General features: G+C 42.0%; 2 protein-coding genes across 2 annotated transcripts in view; one reads left to right on the top strand and one right to left on the bottom strand.

Moving 5' to 3' along the window:
- Washc5 (WASH complex subunit 5) overlaps positions 1–3,749 on the top strand; it is a 51,683-nt gene extending 47,934 nt beyond the window's left edge. The window contains exon 29 of the mRNA XM_059247439.1: positions 3,357–3,749. Within this exon, the coding sequence (XP_059103422.1) occupies positions 3,357–3,413 (57 nt within the window). The 3' untranslated portion in view covers positions 3,414–3,749. The remainder of the gene's footprint in view (positions 1–3,356) is intronic.
- Positions 3,750–4,495: 746 nt separating this feature from the next.
- Positions 4,496–22,989, bottom strand: Sqle (squalene epoxidase). Its single transcript, XM_059247578.1, has 11 exons — positions 22,639–22,989; positions 20,634–20,886; positions 14,352–14,532; positions 12,428–12,524; positions 11,555–11,668; positions 11,298–11,469; positions 10,707–10,802; positions 8,834–8,976; positions 7,939–8,035; positions 5,841–5,928; positions 4,496–4,968 (listed from the first exon to the last, which is right to left on the bottom strand). Exons 1-11 carry the CDS (start codon positions 22,924–22,926, stop codon positions 4,776–4,778), a joined length of 1,722 nt encoding a protein of 573 aa, XP_059103561.1. The 5' UTR covers positions 22,927–22,989; the 3' UTR covers positions 4,496–4,775.
- Positions 22,990–23,638: the final 649 nt, after the last annotated feature.

The raw sequence follows: 23,638 nt of genomic DNA on the forward strand, positions 1-23,638 counted from the left end.
CCTTTTCAGGGCCAGCTCTGAGAGGAGCAAGCAAGGAAGGGATTTCTAACTGGCCAGGGAAAGAAATGACCATGGGTGCCCTGTTCTTCCTCTCCTGACAGCCTAGGGCCCACAGCATGTGAGGTCCAGGCCACAGCCTAAGCTATACATGGCCACTCCTTCCAGAAGTGAAAAACTGCTTTTTACCTTCTAGGAAGTTCCTTCTTTGTCCTCCTAAATAATATTAACCTTGGGAAGTTTTAAGCACAAAGGAAGGCTTGATGTAAGCAATGTAAAGAACTATAACAAATGCTGAAAATTAATACTTAGAAATGGGATCCAGCAAAATGGATCATCAGATAGAGGCACTGGCTGCCAGACCTGACCATCTGAGTTCAGTCCCCAGACCCACACGGTAGAAGGAGAAAACTGGCCCCCACAAGATGTCCTCTGACCTCTACAGGCATTCAGTGGCCCGTGTGCATAAATAAATACATGTAAAAAAATACATGTAAAAAAAGTCTTTTCTTAATTGAAGGCATTTTACTAACCAAACCCAAAGATGATCTTTTAGAGCTCCATGAGCATGCAGTACTTAGCGAAATGACTGGCGTTCTTGGTGTCAGGACTGTAAAAGTCACGTGATATTACTGACAGTTGCTCCCTACTTTCATTGTATAGATGTTAGATAATAAGTGAAACTAAATATGACAGATTTGGGAAGAAAATAAAATGTGTGCTGCTTATTAAAAATGTAATGAGAACTCAGTAGAATCATGGGGAAATTTTAAATGAGCTCAGGTGGTTAGGGTGTAACTCAGAGGTAGAGCAAGCCCTGGGTTCAACACCAGGACTGAAAAAATAAAAAGATGAGTAAAAGTTGGGGGTGGTGGCACACACCTTTAATCCCAGCACTTTCAAGGCAGAGGCAGGTCTCTATGAGTTCGAAACCAGCCTAGTCTATATAGCAAGTTCCCGGCCAACCAAGACTATGTAGTGAGATATTGTCTCAAAAATAAATAAAATAAAAACAAGTTCAATAAATAACCTACTTAAATAATAAATGGACAAAATAACTTAAAATATGAGAGAAAGGTCCCATCACAGAAGTATGAAAGAAACAGTTAAAATAGTTAAGGAAATAATTAAGAATGCTACTAGAGATTGGAGCAGTGGCTCAGTGGTTAGAGCACATCCTGTTCTTGCAGAGGACCCGAGTTGATTCCCAGCACCTGCATCAGCCAGCTCAAACTGCCTGTAATTTCAGCTCCAAGGTATCTGACATGCCTCTGACCTCCAACAACATACACCTATACACATAATAAATAATAATAAAAATATTTTTTAAATAATAGACACTAGAAGAAATAATTGGATGTATCTTGCTTCTGAGCCCCTTTTTTCAACTAACCTCATGCTTAAGCTTCTCAAAATCTTAAGCTTTGAAAGTCTGTGTTTCAAATGAGAGGACTTTCGAATTATACGTATCAGTGAGACACCTGCTTTATAGATTTATGTAATTATAATCAAAGCCCCAATTAATCTTTAACTTGTTTTTTAAAAAAGTATGACTTTTTATAAGGACTTTCTTTAGAAAAACATTATTACATCTCACTTGTTAACATTAACACATAAAACTACAGAGGTGAAAGCAGCGTGGTACTGGTAAGAGACCAGTAGGACCAGTGCACAGATTCTGTGCATACAACTGTATAAGGACAAAGTGACGCCTCACATCAGGAGAGAGACAGACCATAGCCATACGGTGGCTCTGGAACAGGTACTCATGGTGTGGGCTCAGAGTGGCACTGTGTTGTTAAAAACCAATGGCAGACAGTATGAATTATGAAGCAGGTAAGTTAGCAGACATTTAGATAATTATGTACCAACACAACTTCCTCGCCATAACACATAAAGAAAATGGAAAGGTAAAGATTCAGATTCAATCTCTAATTAATGCCAGGTTAAATTCCATCAAATGCCTCTTTTAAAAAAAACAGGAGATAAAATAGGAATTGTTACCTATAAATCAAAAAAAGTGGACATTTTCTTGATTTATAACGTTCTCTTTCAACTCAGTCAAGAAAAAGATGACCTGTTGAGTAGAGAGATGGGTAAAGGATATTAACAGGCAGTTTTTTAGGGTAAACATTTGGAAAAGGCTCGACCTTACTTATCCAAGGTGCAAACCAAACCGGATTGTTGGCAAGGGAAATGTTGGGCTCTGTGTTTGGGCTTATTCTCCATGGTGTGAATGGGAATATAGCAACCCCAGCCTTTGAGGGGAATCCAGCTCTCTCTCTCTTTTTAAACTGTGATGATATATTTCCCCTAGCCCCAGAAATTCTGCTGCCCAGAGTCTACCTGCTAAAGATCACATACATAATACATATGTGTGCAAATGTCCCCCAATCTATGTGCAAGGGTGTGCATACATTTTTCAGGGGTGACAAGAGATTACAGGATCCATCAACCCTTCCATAATGATCTGTAACCACAGTTGGATATATCTTGCTTCTGAGCACCCTTTTTTTGACTAACCTCATGCTTGAACCTCTATTAAAATACCTTTAATAAAATCTCTATGCTTAAAAGTTACAAGATCCCAATTTTGAGTGAGTGTGGATTGTAAGAATACAATTTTTGTTTGTTTGGTTTTGTTTTTGTTTTTTGAGACAGGGTTTCTTTGTGTAACAGCTCTGGCTGTCTTGGAACATACTTTGTAGGTCAGGCTGGCCTTGAACTCACAGGGTTCTTCTGCCTCTGCCTCCCTAGTACTGGGATTAAAGTCGAGGGCTACCACCACAGCCAGAATACAGATTTAATCATTAGTTTTAGTTTCTCAGGATTTTTATGCTATCCACGTTTGTTGCATGTCCTCTACCTAGCAGGTAGGTATCTTCATGATCACACACATACACACAGGAATTCAGCAGTGTTTTTCAAACTCCTCTCTGGCTCAGAGAGATCACCTGTTCCATCTCCCACCCCACCCCAGCCCAGCCGCCTCCTTGCTTCTACTAAAAACAGTTAAGGAATTCAGGCCTTTCAAGGCCTTCCTAGTCTTCCCCTCTGGCTCAGGTTTCTCCTCATTGCCTCTCAGATGTGTATTCCTAGATCAAAGAGCCTTTAAGAGGCAAACCTACAGTTCGCAGGCAGTGGGCCTCCCTCGAGGATTGTATTAGTGGTGCACAGTAAGGAGACACGGAGACACCAGCAGTGAAAAGGCCGTTTGCTAGTTTACCTCTGTGAGGCAGCTCACTCCAGCACTTCACCGTATTCCAGCAGTATTCGCACTTCCTGACTTTTCATATGTAAACTGGGAAGTCTTTCAGCTGTAACTCCAGGACTAACTTAACTTCTGCTTACTCCTCCAGGCGGCCGAAGCACACGTGCCTAACTTCATTTTCGATGAGTTCCGAACGGTCCTGTGACTTCCTTCTCCCGCGTCCGGGGCAGGACTAGCCTCATGATCTTCCCGTAACTAAAATGAACTTGGGAATGAAAAGAAACTTGACTACTCATGCAGCTTGAGTTTTTCCCTACACTGTGGGACTCATCAGCCCTTCTAGGGAAGATGGCTCTCGGCTCTAATATATTGTTTAAATCATGGTATTATATGGAATTTGTATCATGTAGAAGCAGAACTATTTTATACTTGCCTCTTCTAAATACTCAGTGTAACTGTGATGGATGAATCCATTTCGTTTTATGTTCTAAAGAACTATTTGTGCAACTCCAGATCTTCAGTAAAATAATATTGCCAGTCCCGAGTTGCCCTGCTTGTGATTCAAAAATTGACACTCACCCTGTGAAACCCTACCTGGAAGGTGACAGATGGCTGGGGGGGGGGGGGGGGGTTAGGTAGGCCTGTCAGGAACATTGACAGCCCAGTGGTGACTCGATTCACGTCCTCTGGGCTGTGTTGGGGGGGGGGGGGTTTTGCCGTCTTCTGGTCCCAGCAGCTCCTGGAGCACGCCCTGTGCCAGCTGCTCTTTCCGCCTCTCTGGCTGAGCCCGCCAACCAGGTTTCTGTCCGTAAGATTTTCTTTTTCCTTATTTGGAAGGAGGTAGGGGTGGGGGCTGGGTGGGGGTATTAAGGTTTAGCGACAAACTTTTAAGACTTAAAATCCTAACTTGTTTCTACATGAAAATTCCTCTGAAAGGGAGCTGCCATCCATCCCAGCAGGATAACTTGGATGAGACATGGTAGGAGTCTGCCTGAACCTGTAGCTAGTGGTACCCACTGCCTAGAGCTCGAGGTTGAGCAAGAGATCTGCCTCAAATATATACAGTGTGAAGAGGGATTAAGAAGACACATGATGTCGGCCTCCGGCCTCCACATGCACACATGTGCACCATGCCCACGTGTGCCTGCGTACATGCACACACGCAATAAATAAGTGAATAAATAGAACAGGCTTAATAACTGCACTCAATCTCTGCCCCACCTGGGTTATCTTTTCTGTGACCATGAAGCTATATAAAGAAGTCTACAACAAAAAACGAAACAGGCGTAAGAGTTCACTTTTCATTTTATTTGCATGTCCCAATGAATCACCCCAAATACTGACATCAAAAGAAAAACTTCAGTGTTAGCACTAATTTGTGGAAACAATCATTCTTTTAAACATCTAGCTTATTTGACCCTTGATTTTCAATTGTAAATTAAGGCATATATTTACATGCTTCTACACAAGCTTGGTCCTTGAGTCTCCACTGTAGAAGTCGTACAGTTCTATGCTATATACATCCTCGGCAAGTTCCGATGGACTTGACTTCCAAGTGGTTTCCCCTTCAGTGAATCAGATACTTCATTTCGGAATAGATGAGAGGAAATATTATAGAGCACGCTTTGTACAGTACAGCACCACTACTGAAAAGGGCTCGGGGTTTCGTGGCCCACGGCTCTGATTTAAAGCAGAAGTATGTGGCGTAGACGGCAACGGCAAAGAAGTGTCGGATCAACACCAGAGGGTGAGGAGACAGTCTGTAACAGAGAAGAATACAGCGTTCAGATTGCTCACGGAGGTCCTGATTCTGTGTCCTCAGTAAAGCTTAAGGCATCTACATTTGAGGACTTATCTGCACTTGATGGCAAGAATGAATTTTTAGAAAATATTATCAGAATCTACTTACAATTAAAAACCTCTTTGAGAAGCCAGTGGCCACTCTCACTCTTAAGTCATACTGTTCTCTTTCACTCATCTTGAGATCCAAAACGAAGTACAAAATAGCCCGCTGCAGTCTAGGTCTAGCATCAGTACTGAATACTCTGATTACAGATCAGTAAGAGGTGCCTTGAAGAATTTCCCTTCTCAGACTTCCCAAGGATACATCTGCACTAGCAAAACTACTACTGAATTTCAAGCCAGTGAGATGAATATCTGAACCCAGAGTTCTCCATTATCCTTGGCTCCTGTAGATCAGACGTGAAGACACCACAGGTGAAAACCACGTTTCACTTTTACTTGGAGAGGTAGGTTAGCCACCTTGTTCCATTTCTAATCAGTGTCTGCATCCCGGAGGACAGCACAGTGCTGCTAACTGTTGCTCTTTGTTCATTACTTGATGCCACTTTTTAAACGTGCGCACGCACACATGCACACACACACACACTCTCCATAGCACACATGTGGAGGTCAGAGGACAACTTTGTAGAGTCCATTCTTCCTCACGGGTTCTAGGGATAGAACTAAGGATGCCAAGCTTTTGCAGCAGGCACTTTACCCACTGAGACAGCACCCTGGTCTCTTGGGGCTCCTTGTGGCCAGGATACTAATGGGTAACAGAATATAATAACTAAATGTCCATGGGGTAAAGATTGACATAAACTGTTTCCCTTCTGTTGTTAGAACTTACACAGAAAGCAGCCCAACAGGACCCGTCACACATTCTCCACCAAGTTTAAAATAAAGAAAGCAAGCTTTTCGTAGTTGATGCAAAGAATCTAAAATAAAATGTAGAAATTATTACTTACTTTTCTTAGCATGTTAGTGGTTAAGTCAGAAAAAAATAATGAAGATATAAAAATGCCAAATATGACAATTTATTAAAAGTCCTAGAATTCAACAAACAGGAGTTGTTTTACATTCTCAAATTCTTATTATAAGTGGTAATGTGAGTATGAATAATCTTTCTGTTAATTCTACTAATACCTAAGTATTTGGTCTTATGAGATACTTTTAAATTATGTATGATTTTGTTGTAAATTAATTAAATGACACCAAATAGTTTGTAAGTGCTTCCTATAAAAACACAATACTAGCAACAAAATTTCCAGGTTCTGGGATGCCTAACCCATAGTGCTGAGTTAGCATTAGTTATCAAGAAATGAATCTCTGCCTTACATCCACATAACTTTTTAACACATTTTGAAGCCTTCAAAACATAATAAATAGGCCAGGCGGTGGAGGCGCACGCCTTTAATCCCAGCACTCGGGAGGCAGAGGCAGGCGGATCTCTGTGAGTTCGAGGCCAGCCTGGGCTACCAAGTGAGTTCCAGGAAAGGCGCAAAGCTACACAGAGAAATCCTGTCTTGAAAAAACAAACAAACAAAAAAAAAAAAAAACATAATAAATAACTAAAAATAACATTTTTTCCCCCAGACAGGGTTTCTCTGTGTAGCCCTGGCTGTCCTGGAACTCACTCTGTAGCCCAGGCTGGCCTTGAACTCACAGAGACCCGCCTGCCTCTGCCTCCCAAGTTCTGAGATTAAAGGTGTGCACCACCACCCCAGCTAGAGTTTTCTTCACAAGATTATTTTAAGGATGAAATATGGTAAACTTTGTTCCATACAGTTTTTTCCTCCCCTGATCTGTCATTAGCTCTGTAATATTGTTGGCAGCTTTGCTATGTAAGAATCCAAGCGCTTAGGAAAACTCAAAACTTCAATTCTTTTCCCCTTATTTGCCCAAGCAGCCACTTTAACTTCCGCTCCAGTTCAGCAGATCTGCCTTGCAAATCACAATGGGTGAGCGGTGGGTGCTGGATGGCTCTCACTTATGCCAAGCACTTCTGTCCCATCGACTATGGGAAGCACTTCTGTCCCATCAACTATGGGAAGCACTTCTGTCCCATCTCCTCTTCTAATAGGCACGAAGAAGCTCAAGCAAGGAGCCTGAAGCACCTCAAATCTAGATGTTTACTCTGTTTTGTCTGTGTCTTAAACTTTTATTTAGTATTTTGAGTGTGATACAGGGGTAGGCGGTACATATTTTCTCAGGAAAGCCAACAGCCTCCAGATGAAGTGATAGATACATGATGCTCAGACACTACAAAGAACTACCAAATTGGCAGTTGGCAATTTGAGATACAATCTTAGGTAGCTCAGGCTGATATCCCAGTCCTCCTGCCTCAGCCTCCTGAGGACTAGGAGGGCAAGCATGCATCACGATGCCTAGCTCAGAATTTCAAAGTTTCATTACTAGGATGTTCAACTTATAGACAGAGTGGCCAACCTTTCTATGCTACAGAAAACAAAACAAAACACATGGCTATTTCTAATGAATGCCACTTGTGAACTGTAGCAGGAAAGAAGCCCCAACCTCAGTTTGAAGTGCCTATTCATATCATAAATAATACTTCAAAAGAAATTCAAACCAGTGTAAGAAGTAAAAAGCCATACTGCTTTTCCATACCTGGCCAGAAAGGCCTTCTATCAGCATTTTAACATGTAAGGATCTATCTGCTCTGGTCTGGACCACAGAAACTGAATGTGTTACTGAGATACCGCTAGGGATATTTTCTCAGGATAGCCAACAGCCTCCAGATGAAGTGATAGATACATGATGCTCAGACACTACAAAGAACTACCAAATTGGCAGTTGGCAAAGTTGGGTAAACTGTGATTACAGACTAACTACTTTAACTGCTAACTTTTGTAATTAAGTCCCTTACCTAAGGAAACTTAAAACTCTGTACAAATAAGTAATGTTCACTTAAAAACATCTAAACTTACCATCTGTGGCAGAAAACAATTCATACAAAGCCTGAGCCAGCACATTCACAACAAAGGAATGGGTCCTTTTTCTTGACCAATAGAATGATTTTTTGGCCTGAAAATGAAAAATATCCTTTATTACAAAGTTAAAAAGGGAAAAAAATCCATAAGCTAATGTTTAGAGTCTCCTCAAACTGTCCCAAGGCCGACCTGCAGGCACTATCGCCAAACTCATTTTCAGAGCAATGGGTCCTAGGATACTGAAGCTAAGCTTACAGGTCCAAGCAGAGTGGCCTGAACCTGGTGTAACACATACTAAAACCTACCAATTAAAGTCCCAGTTTGTAGTGGGAAGCCATAAAAGTTGGATCAAAGGCTGTGGAGCCTGCATAGGACTGGACTGGGCTCTCTGCATGGCGAGACAATTGTATACCTTGATCTGCTTGGGGGCCCCCTGGCAGTAGGATCAGAATCCATCCCTGGTGCATGAGCGGGGCTTTTTGGAGCCCACTACCTAAGATGGGACACCTCGTGCAGCCTTGAGGCAGGGGGAAGGGCTTGGACTTGCTTCTACTGATGTGCCTCCCCATGGGAGGCCTTGCCTTCTTGTGGTGGGGAGTAGGGGAGTGGGTTGGGAGGGGGAGGCTGGGGGGGGGGGCAAGAGGAGGGAAGAGGGGGATCTTTGGTGTATAAAATCAATGAAAAAAATTTCTTAATTAAAAAATAAAGAAAGAAAGAAAAATTCAAGAAAAAAAAAGTCTCAGTTTGGACGTCAGGCTCATTAAACCTGAACAAGAACCATTATAAAACACAAGCTTCTAAGCACAGGTTCCCACCAGGGTCCCATGCATCTCAGCCCTAGACAGAAATATATTTTGAGCTGTTTGCAGGGAGAAAAACTCTAGATTCTTACCTGGAAAACAGCATCATCATCATAAAGGTCAGGAATGCCTTTTAACAGTTTTCTCCATAATTTTACATCTTTTAAAGCAACTGTCATTCCTCCGCCAGTAAGAGGATGCCTCAGGTTATATGCATCTCCCAGAAGAAGAACACCTGAGGAAGGAGAACCAAGAGCATGAAACCCTGCACAACTCTTTGAGACCAAAAAGTTAGTGCTATCGAACTTATGATTGACATGAGCTAAAATATCCCGAGAATGAATTGTAATTAAATTTGCTGTCTGAACAACTTACAACCTGTATCTCAACAAAGCTATGGCCAAATTAAAATATATATATAATAAGTTTTGTTGTCTATAAGGATAAAACTAAATATTAAACACAGCCTGCCAGGCATATGGTGTGTAGTTCAAGGTCATCCTCAGCCACATAGTTTTAGTCTGGGTTTTATTAGACCTTTTCTTGAAGGGGAAAAAAAAGTGGGAGAGTGGGTACTGGAGAGATGGCTTAGCAGGTAAGAGTGTTTGCTACTCTTGCAGAGGACCTGTTTGGTGCCCAGCACCCACGTGGGCTCCTCTGTAGCTCCAGCTCTAAGGATCCTGACACCTTCTTTAGCCTCTGAAGCCCTGCACACACATGGCAAGCACACATGTAAGTAAAAATAAAAATAAATCTTTAGCCAAGCATGGTCTTGCACAACTTCAATCCAGTACTCAGGAGGCAGAGACAGGTGGAAATCTGTGAGTTTGAGGTCAGACTGGTCTACATAGCAAGTTTCAGGCCAGGCAGGAGTGCAGAGTAAGACCCTCCAAAAAGCAAATAATAAACCTTTCAAATATAAATTGAAAACACAACTATACCCCAGCTATCAATCACTATGACACCTGCCCCAAATGCCAGTTACAGGACTCTACTACTGTTCCTAGAAATGCCACCATATCTCAGCCATCCTTGGGCAGGCTTTGCAGATCCCATTACCTGCTGTGGGATGTTCTGTATGGCAAATGTGTTGCTGATTAGTCAATAAATAAAACACTGATTGGCCATTGGCTAGGCAGGAAGTGTAGGCGGGACAAGGAGGAGAATAAAGCTGGGAAGTGGAAGGCTGAGGCAGAGAGACACTGCCAGCCGCCACGATGACAAACAGCATGTGAAGATGCCGGTAAGCCACGAGCCATGTGGCAAAGTATAGATTAAAGGAAATGGATTAATTTAAGCTGTAAGAACAGTTAGCAAGAAGCCTGCCACGGCCATACAGTTTGTAACCAATATAAGTCTCTATGTTTACTTGATTGGGTCTGAGGCTGTGGGACTGGCAGGTGAGAGAGATTTGCCCTGACCGTGGGCCAGGCAAGAAAACTCTAGCTACAATTACCTCTTAGTCCCTCCTCTCACTGTCCACCTTCCAGACCCAGTGCAGCTTTATAGCCAAGCAATGTCTGCCCTAACCACTCTTCTACTTCAGAACCTCCCTCCCAGCCTTGGCCAACCCGAAACAGTGAATCTGTGGTACCAGTGATGGAGTTTTATGGGAACCATTATCAATACCACTGTGAACTCATCTTCATGCTCTTATAGAAAAGTGGGCTTCTCCAGGTCAACAGGTAACTTTTAAATCCCTTGTTGTACTCTGAATGACTGCATGGTGTCTTCCACAAAGCCAGAGTGGAATTATATCATATTATATGATATAATTATATCATTAAACCCTGATGTTGGAAACACGTTAAGGTACCGAATGTTCCTTCTTCTGTTCTTTTTGGCTGTGTGAACTTAACTACTCCAAGGTCACTAAGTCTCGGTTTCATGTGATTGCCCGACCACAAATCTAATCCCATGTCATCTGAAGTAATGGCAGCATTATAAAATAATGCTAAGAGGTACCTCGTTTGTTCATTGGGGAGGGAGGAAGGAAGCTTGCTGGCATGGTCCGCAGACGAGAGTTCTGAGAGGCCTCCAGGAATGGCTCCTTCAGGTGGTCTGCAATCAATCCCATCCAACCAAATAAGTGGTGTTGCGCATTTCAGTCAAATTAGCACACATCTTCTTATCAGGCATAAAAGAATACTTAACTGTGTATGTGTTGTGTCTTTTACACAGTTCCTTGCAATCAGCCACCAATTACCTACTTTATTAATAAAATTATCCATTAAGTACCTTATTATTCATGTTAAGGAATGACTAAGGAATCTAAAAGAAAACACATGTAAACACAGCTCAACAGAACAGAGATTAGAGGAAGAAATGACTCAAATTCACCTGAGATGAGACAGGAACAACCATGTTAACTGACAGCTGTCTATATTAGCTTTTACCATCCCCATATTCTGATACCACAGGAAATACACTGCCTGTTCACAAACAGCTGTGCTTATCTCTGGGCAGCTTTAGACACTGCTTTAGGGAACAGGGAAGAGGCCTTTGTGAGCCTAGCTGCACACTAGATTACAGTGAAGGGAACATCCTATTTCTTACCAGGTATTTGGGGGTATATTTGTTCAGCCATGTATTCTCTTAAGTTCCTTGGCATTTCTCCACGAATGTCAACAAGTACTCGGGTTTCATTGGTTGAAATCTGGTAGATAAGAACTGGACTTGGATTGACCAGAACAAGCTCCGCAAAATTGGCTTTAAACTGTGGTGCATTCTAAAAATAAAGTAAGAGAAAATATTGTAATAATTTTCAAATTTCAGGTGGCTTGTATTTTTCTACAGTTACAACTCCTCCATACCTTCATAAGGAAGCCAACAAAATGAGAGGAAACAGAAACTTTGTTGGAGATGAGGTTCTTCCTGAACTTGGAGAAAAGCCCGTCTGCAACAACCGTCAAGGGGGCCCGGAGCTCCTGTAACACAGAGGAAGAGCACCCAGCCAATGGTTAGATGCATGCCAAGGGCCCGTCCTTCTAAAACAAAAAGTGCACAGGAAAATACTTCAATACATTATGTTCTTACAAAAGGCACCAAAGCATCCTGTGGATCTAAGAGAATGAAGCCCTGAAGGCGATACTTCCTGGGTCCCTGGAGGTCATCTCCCTTTGCACCCAAACTATCAAAACTCTCCACCATAATGGACAAGAGGAAGAACTTCAAGGCAAACATGGGCCACGGAAGATTGAAACTTACCACAAACTTCAACAACTACCCAGATTCATTATCAAATTACCTACTTTCACGTGGTGCTGTTTAATGAGCGGCTAGACAGAAGATGTAGTTTTAAACACATGACAATGTGTATTGATATTACTACATCGTGAGCAAAGAAAACCTGGTAACCCTATCAGAGTTCAGTTTGACCCTGTAGAACAGTCTAGAAGGGCTCTTCGCCTCTTTCTCTTTAACAGACCAACATTAACATAAACTAGAAATTATTTGACTGTTACTTGCTTTCAACATTTTCCTAATTCTGACTATAACAACATGTACAGTAACAATACTGTACACACAGCTCCATCCCTGGGACCCACATAAAGTGGAAGGAAGGAGAGAACCAACAGCACAAGTGGTCTTCACACACTCACACACACACACACACTCACTCACACACACACACACACAACTACAGAATTGTAAGGGTAGGGATGACGTTTACAGATCTCACTCACCTTGGTGTCCCCGGTCTCCCTGTCCTTGTACTGCACTCCTCTCACAGCGCCATCCTCCTCTAGTAACTGAAGCACGACACCTTCTATAAACTTGACACTAAAGGAGGAACAGAAATACGTTGCTAGAGTGTCACGCTTGAGCAACTTCCCTTCACTATGATACAGTCTTTACTCTCTACCTCTCGCACTCATAGCAACGGGACACATGTATGTGCATGCGTGTACACAGCAAAAAGCCACCAGCATGTGTATAATTGTGTGTGGTTTTCCCTTTGTAATGTATAACAAACATATTACAAATGCAATTATTCTTAAAAGTATTTTTAAAGTTGTATCATATCTTTAATCATTTATTTAAAAAAGAATACAGAGAAACTTAATACTCTAACACAGTCAGACATAAAAGGGAAGAATTATTTTTAAAAAAGTAATTATATTTGGAAAAAAAGTAATTATATTTGGAAAAAAAAGTAATTATATTTGCTAAATGGACACAGTATTGAAATTGAAAAGCTCATCAGAGATTTCTTGGTGCAGTGGACAGGGATTAATACAGAAACTCACAACTGGTCAAAATATGCAGAGAGTAAGTGTCCATGGCATGCTCAGCCACAAATGGGACATCTATATCATGCCCCTCCCTTAGGCTCAGAGTCACTGCACAGAGCGGGCAGATAATGTAAGAGCCAGAGGCTTCGGAGGACACAGTGGGACCACTGCACTCCTGAACCCACAGCAGCTGGGGCTGCCTGCACAAGATAAGCTGCTCTACGTCCAGCATGGAGAGAGGAGGGACTCGGGAGCACCCAGCCCACAGAAGCAATGAGCAGTTGATGGCTACTCGGGGAGAGAAAACTGGCTTTCTTTAGGGCTGTGGTATCAGATAGGCTGACCAGGCTCTGATGGATAGCCTCGTATCCATGAGTATATAAGCAGGACAAAGTGTACTCAGTGAGCCATTAAAAAATAAAATAAAAAAGGACACAAAGGTGGGAGTGATAAAGACATGGCAGGGTAGATCTGGGAGGAATCAGAGTAAATAAGATCAAAATATACTGTGTGCATGTATGAAATTCTCAAAGAATTGATTACATATTTTAAAATATAAATGGCATATGACAAATTTAAAAAGTAATCATATCTGCCAGAAAGATCCTAACTTTTCTATTTGAGGCATTTTCCCACTTTTACACAATGAACACTCTACTTCTGTGCACGCCAAACATTTTAGCCCTAAGGGAAAGTCCACTGACTTCTTCACTCTGTCAACACACAGGCCTGTGTCAACCACTGAGTGCTCTCATATTTAGAACTTCCTTAACTAGCACTAAAAGATGACAGACAAATACAAGTTAATAATCAAGACAAGCAGCCAGTCCTGTCAGACTGGGTCCTCAGGGAAAGCAGAACAGGGATTTCTTCTTGCCATCCTCTGTTCTTTCTAGAAAAGGTATTATAACCACAAACACAGACTCAAATGAGCACACATGGGCAGATGCTCTCGCTACAGCACTTAAGCCCAGCCTCTAAATTCCAATCAAATAATAATCATCTAATTCTTACTTAAAGTAGAATTCTCTTAATATTCTTTACAGAGGCATTGAACATATTTTAATTATGGATTATTTTATTATACCTATGCCATCTAGACCATACCAAAAATTTTCATGAACACTGATGAAATCTCGCTTGTAGAAAAGGGCATATTTTATTTTATTACACATAAGCATGTGTGCAGATGCCTGAGGAAGGCAGGAGAGGGCATCAGACCCTCTGAATCTGGAGCTACAGGTGGTTGTGAGCCATCTGGGTACCGGGAACCAAACTCCAGTCCTCTGCAAGAACAGAAAGTACTCTCTGGCTAAGCATCACCAGGGCCCAGGTTAGATTCCGTCACATGATCTGTTTAAAGCTGTGGTCTTACTTGGGCTCTGCCATAGCTGCTTTCCGGAGACTCATGATGAATTTGCCATGGTGGAAAGCAACTCCACTCTGCACTTGGTTGTCCTCTGACACCGGGTACGGGATTTGAACTTCAGACCTGCTCTCATAGTCATGCACTATGTAGCCGTGTATAAGATGGGCATTAAAACCCTCTACTGTATCTGCAAAAAAGTTCAGTTCAAAGAATTTTAGTAATATGCTTGGAGTTACCAAGAAAGGCACCAAAACACAGACACAGATATTGAAAATAAAGCTCCACCTTACAAAGCTGTAAGACCAGTTGGAGAACTGAACAACTGATACAACTATTACAAAAATCTTCAATGTTTCCAGAAGACAAATCCACACCTGCATTTCAAGTTAAAGGCAGTCATTCAGGTCTGTAACTGCTTCACCTCAGAGACAATCAAGAAAAGCAACACGAAATGAAATAAGCCACCATCCTCCCTGAGTGAATCTGCTCTCTTCACAAAGCTACAGAACACAGCTGGTCCTTCTTAACATTCGTCCCAATGCAGAAACACAGGAAGGGGGTCGGGAGAGAGGAGAGAGGGGAAAGAGAAAATAAAATTGCATTAAAACTATTTTGAAAGGTCCCAATTTATACATAAAGTTTCAGTATATGAAAAGTAGATTTCCCCAACCAAATAGAATAGATAGTTCCTAAATGTGGATGGTTCCTACTATATTTGAAATTGATTCAAGATAAACTGCAGAGTAATTTTAGTAAATCTAAACCAGAAAGCAAAACATTCTTGGCTTTTTTACATTTAAGACAAAACAAAAAATAACAACAATGAAAAAACAACAAACAAACCATTTTTAAAGAACCAATTGAAAATTTGAAAAATTTAAAAATTAGTGGCAATTAAAAGTGTTTTAGGAAAAATATCAAATAAAAGAAAGCATCACTATTCGTGCATAAAATTTACTCACTAAAAATATTAATATGCAAAAACTAACAAAAAGTGTATCAATGATTCATACAAAGCAGTATAGAGGCAGTGAACAAACTGGAATAAGCCTGGAGTGTTGGTATGTGCCTGAAACTTCAGTACTGGGAGTGGGGCAAAACTTGAAAAGGTCTGTCCCAGGATCAAAACAAATTCACGTTTTAGTATGTCATTCATTTTTATTTTGTTTTACCTACACATATGTGTGTCCACATGCATGCCTGGTGCCTGTGGAGTCCAGAGAGCATCAGATTCCCTGGAAGTGTAGTTACAGATGGTTGTTAAGACATCATGTGAGTGCTGGGAACCAAACCCAGGTCCTCTGCAAGAGCAGCACACAATTATCCTATGTATGGAAGTAAGCCATCCACTATAGTCACACATGAGAAATCCAGGCCTGGCATGCTGGAAAGCACCTTTCATTCCAGAGAGGCAAGCAGATCTCTCTGAGGCCAGCCTGGTCTACATAGTAAATTCCAGGCTAGCCATGGCCACATACCCTGACCCCCTATCCACAAAAAAAAAAAACAAAAGAAAGAAATCCAAACACGGCTTTGTGTTCTGACTTCATGCAAAGCTCTGAACTTCAAGCTGAAGAAAGCCAACAACAAAACAATGAAAGTCAAAAGTTAAACTAGAGTTCTAGAAATAAACGTTATCAAAAGCCACAGGAGACACAGGAAGTTTCAAATACATAAAAAATTAAGTATACGCATAACACAGGACTTGCATGGATAAGAAGTAGTCTATCCTGAAATATGTCGATTTTCCCAAAATTGAACTCTATATTCCATTTTTTTTAAATCATAATCTTGGGTATGTTGTTTTTCTATAAAGCTTAAAAAATCTGACTCTAAATTATATTTTTAAAAAGGGTGGAGGGTCTAACAAAACCCAAGATAATGCTAAAGAAAATAAAGTTGAAGGTAGTGAATACTAGATACTGAGACATGGTATAGGCATACAGAACTTAAATTATAATGCATTAGTTATAAGATTTATGGGTATTAAGTGCAATCTATATGGCAATCAGTCCACAATCCAGGATGGATCACTTGATATTATGTTAGAAAGCAATGTAACCATTCCAAGTAATTCTATCATACGTAGCTCATCAAACCTAAAGGGGAGTAAACATAGTTAATGTTTAAAGGACTCTTATTGGTGATAGTAAACATATACTGGATAAAGACTTGGAAGACTGTCCTCAGTACAAACTTGGATGGGCTGAAGGGATGGCTCAATAGTTAAGAGTATGCTTTGCTCTTCTTCCAAAGGACCCAAGCTCAATTCCCCACAACAGATGACTCACAACCACCTGTAACTCCAGCTCCAGGAGTGTGGGGTACAACTCCTCCACAGGCACCTGTACTCACATGCATGCACAGACAGACAGACAGACACACACACACACACACACACACAAATAAATCTTAAAAAAATAAAAAGAATCCACTGGGACTTGTAACCACAACCATGCAGCTGTTTCTTGAGGCTAAGATCTATAAAATACTGTCTAGTCTTTAGTTTGAAATCATTTCTGATTGGCTGAAGTGAAAATATAAAGTTAACAAAATCCTGCTTCTGGATATTGACACATTTGCTTGAAGTGCAAGATGGTCCCTTAAGGAACCTAAAAGGATAGCCATGGAAGCTCCCTTCTTTGCAAAGCCATATTTCTGTTTGGGTCGAGAGCATGGAGTCTTGTTTTCCTCTGGGCTGCTTCTTCTAGGCCCTGCTTTGGCTCCCCACCACCTCACTGATCTCTATACTTGCACATCCCAGAGCTCAGTCCTGGACTTCTCGGCAACAGTTCACCTTACCTACGTTCTACAGCCCTCCCCTTTCTCACACCTAACATCTGATTCATCAGGAGGTTCTACTCACTCTTCCTGCAAAGTAAATTCCCAGGATGGGTCACACACCTCTCCTATTGTGATTGTGTCCTAATGTCATCAGCCCTGACTGACTGTGCAATAGCTTCCAGATAACCTTCTTCCTTGCCTTACCACGCCACGATCTTTTTTATATTACTTTGTTGATATCTTTATATTACTCAGAATATAGTTTTAGATGATATTCCTGATCACACACACACTTTTAAAAGCTTCCCTTTGGAGAAAAAGCAGACAGCCCTTTATAGCAGACAACACAAGCCCACAGGATCGAGCCCTTCACACTACCTGCCGCCTTCTCCAGTTGACTTTCCTCCACTCACAACATGAAGGTCAAGTCAAGCAGGTTTGACAGCTCTTCCCAGAAGGCAAAAGCTAGGCCTGGAATTCATATTCTCCTGACATCTCCAACGCTTACTCTCCTCATTCATTTTAATCAAAGGTAATCTCACGATCAAAAATTATACTCACCCCCCAACTTGCTATTCTGCTCTTTCTGATTTTTCTCTAGTCCTTCTGATCTTCATATACGTTATCTACTTTTTTAAAAAAATATATTATCCTTTAGCACTCCCTCTCTAACATCCACTAAGATGTAGTCTCAGAAAGTAGAACAGAACCTACTTGTCAGTGTTTGAAAAGTATTTGTGGACGGGGTCATTCTCAGGCAGCCTGTGTGTTGATTCAAGTGTGGCTGCAGGCAACTGTGCCCTGAGCTCTCCCCTTCAGGCTTTCTCTTGGCCGATAACAACAGGGATGATATTTCAGGGAGAAAGCTTATATGTTTATTTTTGTACTTGTCACTGACACATAACAATCGTTCTGTGTTTATAGGTATAATGTGATGGTTGAATCCATGTACCTTGACAATAAAATTATGGAACTCAGTATATTCATCACCTTAAAAATTCTATTTGCCAATCTCAGCCACAGTATCAGCTTTCCCTACTTTAGCATACATTTCCATAAAAAGTACTCAATCAAATATACCTGCATTGGCCTCCTATTCCTATCTAATTTTATTCTAGTTCTGTTTTCTGCCATTAAGTTAGTTTCTCAAGAAATGGTTCAGCTGCCTGGTCACTGGCTACTCTTCCAGAGGACCACAGTTCAGTACTCACAACCATCAGTAACACCAGCTCCAGAAGATCCAACAAGCTCTTCTGGCCTCCTTGGGCACCAGGCACACATGTAATACACAGAATATATGTAGGCAAAACACTCAAACATAAAATAATATTTTTTCTTAAGTTTTAAAACCTCATAAAAAATAATTTTCTATGGGTTGAGTGAGGATCTGATTCAGGGTGTTTGTTTTGTACGCCCAAGTCTCCAGTTCAATCCCCAACATCAAAGGAAGGGAAAAAACAGTTTTCTAGTTTTAAATGTTTAAGTCTTCCTCTCATTTCAGCTTAGCTTTTCTTGTCAATCCCATTGACTGCCAAGTCCAATGGTGATGGTTCTTTACTCATCTCACCTAGCAGTTGATCAGCAAACATGGCACAGCTGTCCTTCCCTCCCTGGTACATATATACCCATGTCTTTCAAACCTATCACTTAAGGCAAAAACCTAGGGGCGTGTGTGTGTGTGTGTGTGTGTGTGTGTGTGTGTGTGTGTGTGTGTGTAATCTGTATCCCTTAATTTTATCATGTGTCCACTATAATTTGTTACCAGTCAGCATGTCAGTTAAAACCAACACCATCTTTAATTTGGGTTCCAAATGAGTTCCCCCAGACTCCTAACTTGACCCTTGCCCTTGCTACCCCACCATCACAATCTTATAGTCTATTCTTTTTTGTTTTTGTTTTTGTTTTTGTTTTTCAAGACAGGGTTTCTCTGTGTAGCTTTGCGCCTTTCCTGGAACTCACTCTGTAGCCCAGGCTGGCCTCGAACTCACAAAGATCTACCTGCCTCTGCCTCCTGAGTGCTGGGATTAAAGGCGTGTGCCACCATGACCCGGCCTTATAGTCTATTCTTTTGGGTTTGGTTTTGTTTGTTTTGTTTTGTTTTGAGACAAGGTCTCTCTACGTAACCCTGGCTGTCCTAGAACTCTCTATGTAGGTCAGGCTGGCCTTGAACTCAGAGATACACCTGCCTGTGCCTCCCAAGTGTTGGGATTAAACGTGTGTGGTACCATTCCTAGCTTATAGTCTATTCTTCATACTGTATCCATGGTTTTTTTTCCAAACACCATTGTAGATAGATGGCAATGTGTAACCCAAAGAACTATAAGGTGAATTCTGAATTGTGATCTTTCAACATAACAAGAATTTTAAAAAGCAAAAATAGAAGAAATTTCAGAAGTAGAGATGTAGCTCAGTAGTGGAATATGTATTTAGCATTTGCCGGGCCTGAGTTTGAGCCCTAGGACCACAAAAAAAAGGGGGAACCATTTCAGTCAGACTGAAATATGTATGGCTACACTAAGACACGATATGACATGAGTTACACTGTGCTGTGTCAAGTGAGCGGCCCCCGGGGAGTTGAAGCCACTGTTTCAGATGCGAATGAGTTCATGCCATACTCCTGCTCCACTGCTCAGGAAGCCCACCCTCCGTGACCTAGCTTCTGCCCCTCTTCAACCGTCAGATCAAGTCACCTTCTCTCTCCCCCACCCATCGCTTTCTCTATTTGCCTCCTTTCCAGTTCCCTCCACAAAACAGTAGACAAGAACACAATGCCTACAATGCGCCAAGGACTGTTTTGAATGGTCTACATGTCCAAATTCACTTAATTCTCATAATATGTGAAGCAGAGAGTCTTTGAACGCCTTTCTTATAAATGAAGGGACAAATCATACACAGAAGGCTAAGTTACTTGGTTTAAAGTTAGTTACCAGGCAAGGCCATACAGCTTTGCAAAGCCATAGCTGATACTCAAACCCAGGCAGTCTAGCTCTAGAAGCAAGGCTTTTGAGGAATGCGTCACCTTTCCATTCCTACCAGGCAGGAGGCTACTCACCTCACAGCTGGTTGTCTTTTGTGCTCTACTTTATCTGTCTGATCATCAGTACACGTTGGACTCACTATAACACCTCACTCAAAGACAGCAGTAAACAAACATTTCCCAGATGAATGTAAGAAGTTCTTAAAAAGCACTGGCTGAGTAAATGAATCATCCTTAAATAAAAGATCAGAGGTAACAACACCACACCAGGAACATGCACTCTAAAAACGATGTTCTGGGTACTGAATTTAATGGCTTCGTTTTTGACATTACATTTTTTTTAGACACTTCATTATGTCTAGGTAGCCTCTTCTTCTCATACTACAAATGTTTCCTTTCTCCTTTGCTCTTGTTTCACATCACTTTTAGCAAATGTAAATTTTATAAGGAAAGCAGGAAAGCACAATAGTCTAAGGTGAAGGGCACTTATTTACACCATCTACCTCCTGAGAACCGGAGAAACCTACCTCCGAGGCCCAGTTCTTTAAGAACACGGTAGCCACCAGGCTGCAGGAGTTCGCCCACGATTCTGTCAGGCTCTTTTAAATCTCTCTCGATTACCGTCACCTTTCTTCCATCTCTGGAAAGAACCGTCGCCAAAGCAGATCCAAGTACACCAGACCCCACGATGATAACTTCTGGATCATTCAGAGAAGATGTCGATACTGAAGTAGCTGCTCCTGTTAATGTTGTTTCTGAAACATTGATTTCTTTTCTGCACTGTTAAAAAAAAAAGATATTATGCTTTCAAATCTGTTGACTTAAATCATATCCCTACCACATAAACTACTGAACTTCTATATCTTGAGCAAAAGCTAGACCGCAAGCATTATTAAACCAAATCAATGGTATGTTTTTAAATCCAGACCATATATAAAAAATTAGTACCAAAATACTGGCTAAATAGAAATGTATACATCCCAATAAAATTAAACATATATTCCTTTTCTGGACACAGTAATTAAAAAGTATTGTTATATGGGCATATTTAGAAATCCACATCAGGCCTGATACTATAAATGTCTATAATGAGATTCAAAGCCACAACCTAGGACAAATCCTACCACTTAACCACTCAACTCTACAAGCACATATTGAGCATCTACAGGTGCGGGTCTCTCACAACTTCTGACTTGCCATGTTACGCATACATCTGTGAGTACTCACATCCTCCAGCAGCTCCCTCGTCTTCAGGTAAGGAGAAAGCCTGAAGTGGTCACGAAACGAAACCAGCTTGACAGCTGACAAGCCAGTTTTCCTACCCCACAAATTCTCTACACAGTACAGTGGCAGCCATAGTACTCCAGCCAAATATCAGAGTTTTCACCTTGAGAAATAAGGCCTCACCTCCAACCCCCAATCGCCATGCCACCGAATAGGCAGTGCCACCCAAAAGGCTCCTAACAGACATACCAACTCTAGACTAGTGGGAACAGCTAGTTACTTATTAGATGGTGATGCACCAGGCACTCCGCAAATATGAAGTCACACAGAACAGGAAACTGATTCTTACAGAAATCAACCCATTCTCAGTGTCCCTGCCAGAAGTGGCAGAGCTAAAACTCAGAGCCAAGTCCCTTTCTTCTATCAACTTTGCTAATCTGTACTGTGGACATGACACAACAGAGCAGACTCAGAAGCCTGTGTTGCTCTGTGGGTAACTCATTCTATCTGGCCCTATCTTCTATGCCAAGTTGGGTACCCTGCTACAGTCTCATAGCAATATCCATGTTGTTGTTGTTGTTGTTATTTAAAAATCAAGCATTGTTATCCTCACTCTTAAAGTCTTTCCAGTGTTCTTGGGGGGAAAGTTCAAATATCCACTTGATCTGGCTTCTACTGTTCCCCCTCTTCTCTAGCCCCCATCGGCCTCCATCTTTCCCTGGCAGTAATAACATTACGAGTATTTAAAGACCCAGTCTTGGACACAGGACCATCGTTCAGTTATTATTGACTTAGGACATGACTGCACTGGTTTTATTCATTACTTCAAAGACTAGCAGGAGGAAGGTTCTTTGCCCAAGCCTTTAAAGTGCTGAGCATTTTTATTGCCTTTCAAACTGTCTTGTCCCTTTCCCCAGTCAGCTGTCAGTTTTCTAAGTGGCCTTACCTGCCACACAATAATTTCTTCTTAGGTACAAATGTCTTCCTTATCCAAGGATTTAAAGAAAAGCCACACTGATTCTGCCCTCCAAATGAAATGCTAACATTTCCTATCAAATCAATATCCAACCCCTTATCTAAGGATCAGCCAACACTAAATGAAACAAACCCTCTTGATCTTTCCTAAAAATCAAGGATCGTGGCACAATCTGGAACTCTAAAAAAAAAAAAAATCAAGTAAATGCGAATATTGACGCTTCTAATCCGTCGTCACTTGCTTGCCTTTTAATGAAACCGTAAACTTCAGTGACCCCGATCTGAAGTTTAAAATAAGATGCCCCTCGTTTGCCCACTGTGGAATCAGCCTACCTTATTGGACTCCAGCTCCTCTTTCTTTTCGGACTCAGGGGGTGACTTGGCCCAGAAGAAGCCAATAAGAGGCAAAGCCGAGAGAATATCCGAGAAGGCAGCGAACTGGGAGCCGCTTTGCTGGCGACCGAGGAGGCCCGCGTTTCGATGGCGACAGCGGTAGGAGAGCACCAGGCCCAGAGACAGGAACACCACCACGCACAGCAGGAGCTCCTTGTTGGCCAGGGTGACATCCCCGCATTTCTTGTAAAAATAGGTGAACGTGGCAATGCCAAGAAAAGTCCACATGGTTCAAAAGGCGTCTTTGGTGGCCAAGGCTGAGGATTTTTGTTTTTTGTGTTTTTGTTTTTGTTTTTTTTGGGAGGGGGTCTTTTTTTTTTTTTTCCTCGGGAGGGTTTTGGTGATTAAGACGTTCTCTCCAAAATGTAGTTGTCAAAAGGGGGCCCGGGGACACTGGCCCAACTCCTTCCTGTCAATAGTTTCAGGATCAACGAGTCAGATGAGATCAATTCGTGAAACCACTGAGAGTACACATGTATCTTAAGTTGTCCGAGACTTAGAAAGCAGCATTTAAAGCCTGCCTTACGGCTCCTGATTAGACCATTCAGCCAGCTGACAGCTATTGGGCTGAGGAAGGGGTACGAGTGTGGCTGTGCGTACACTTGGATGTCTTTTGTCAGCAGCCGCAGGGACCCGGTGGGAAGGAGTTGGCGAAGAAGGATCAGGGTGCTGGGAAAGCCGCCCCTAAGCGGCACAGCCCGGCAGCCTTCTCCAACCAACAGAACACCGGGCCCCGGAGTCCCGAAGCCGGGCTGGAGCGGGGCGGCGCAGCTCTCCCCGGAGACCTCCTCCTCGGCAAGCCCCCCGAAGTCACGGCCCGGAACCTGCCCGACCGCCACTTGCCTTCCTCGAGGGTGAATGGCTGTCTCCGGAGAGCGTCCGTCAGAGCTCGGCGAGGACGACGCCGGACCGCCAGGTCGCCAGCATCCCCTCGCGGACA

The sequence above is a fragment of the Peromyscus eremicus genome, chromosome 20 (assembly GCF_949786415.1).
Source record: "Peromyscus eremicus chromosome 20, PerEre_H2_v1, whole genome shotgun sequence".
NCBI classification, from domain to species: domain Eukaryota; kingdom Metazoa; phylum Chordata; class Mammalia; order Rodentia; family Cricetidae; genus Peromyscus; species Peromyscus eremicus.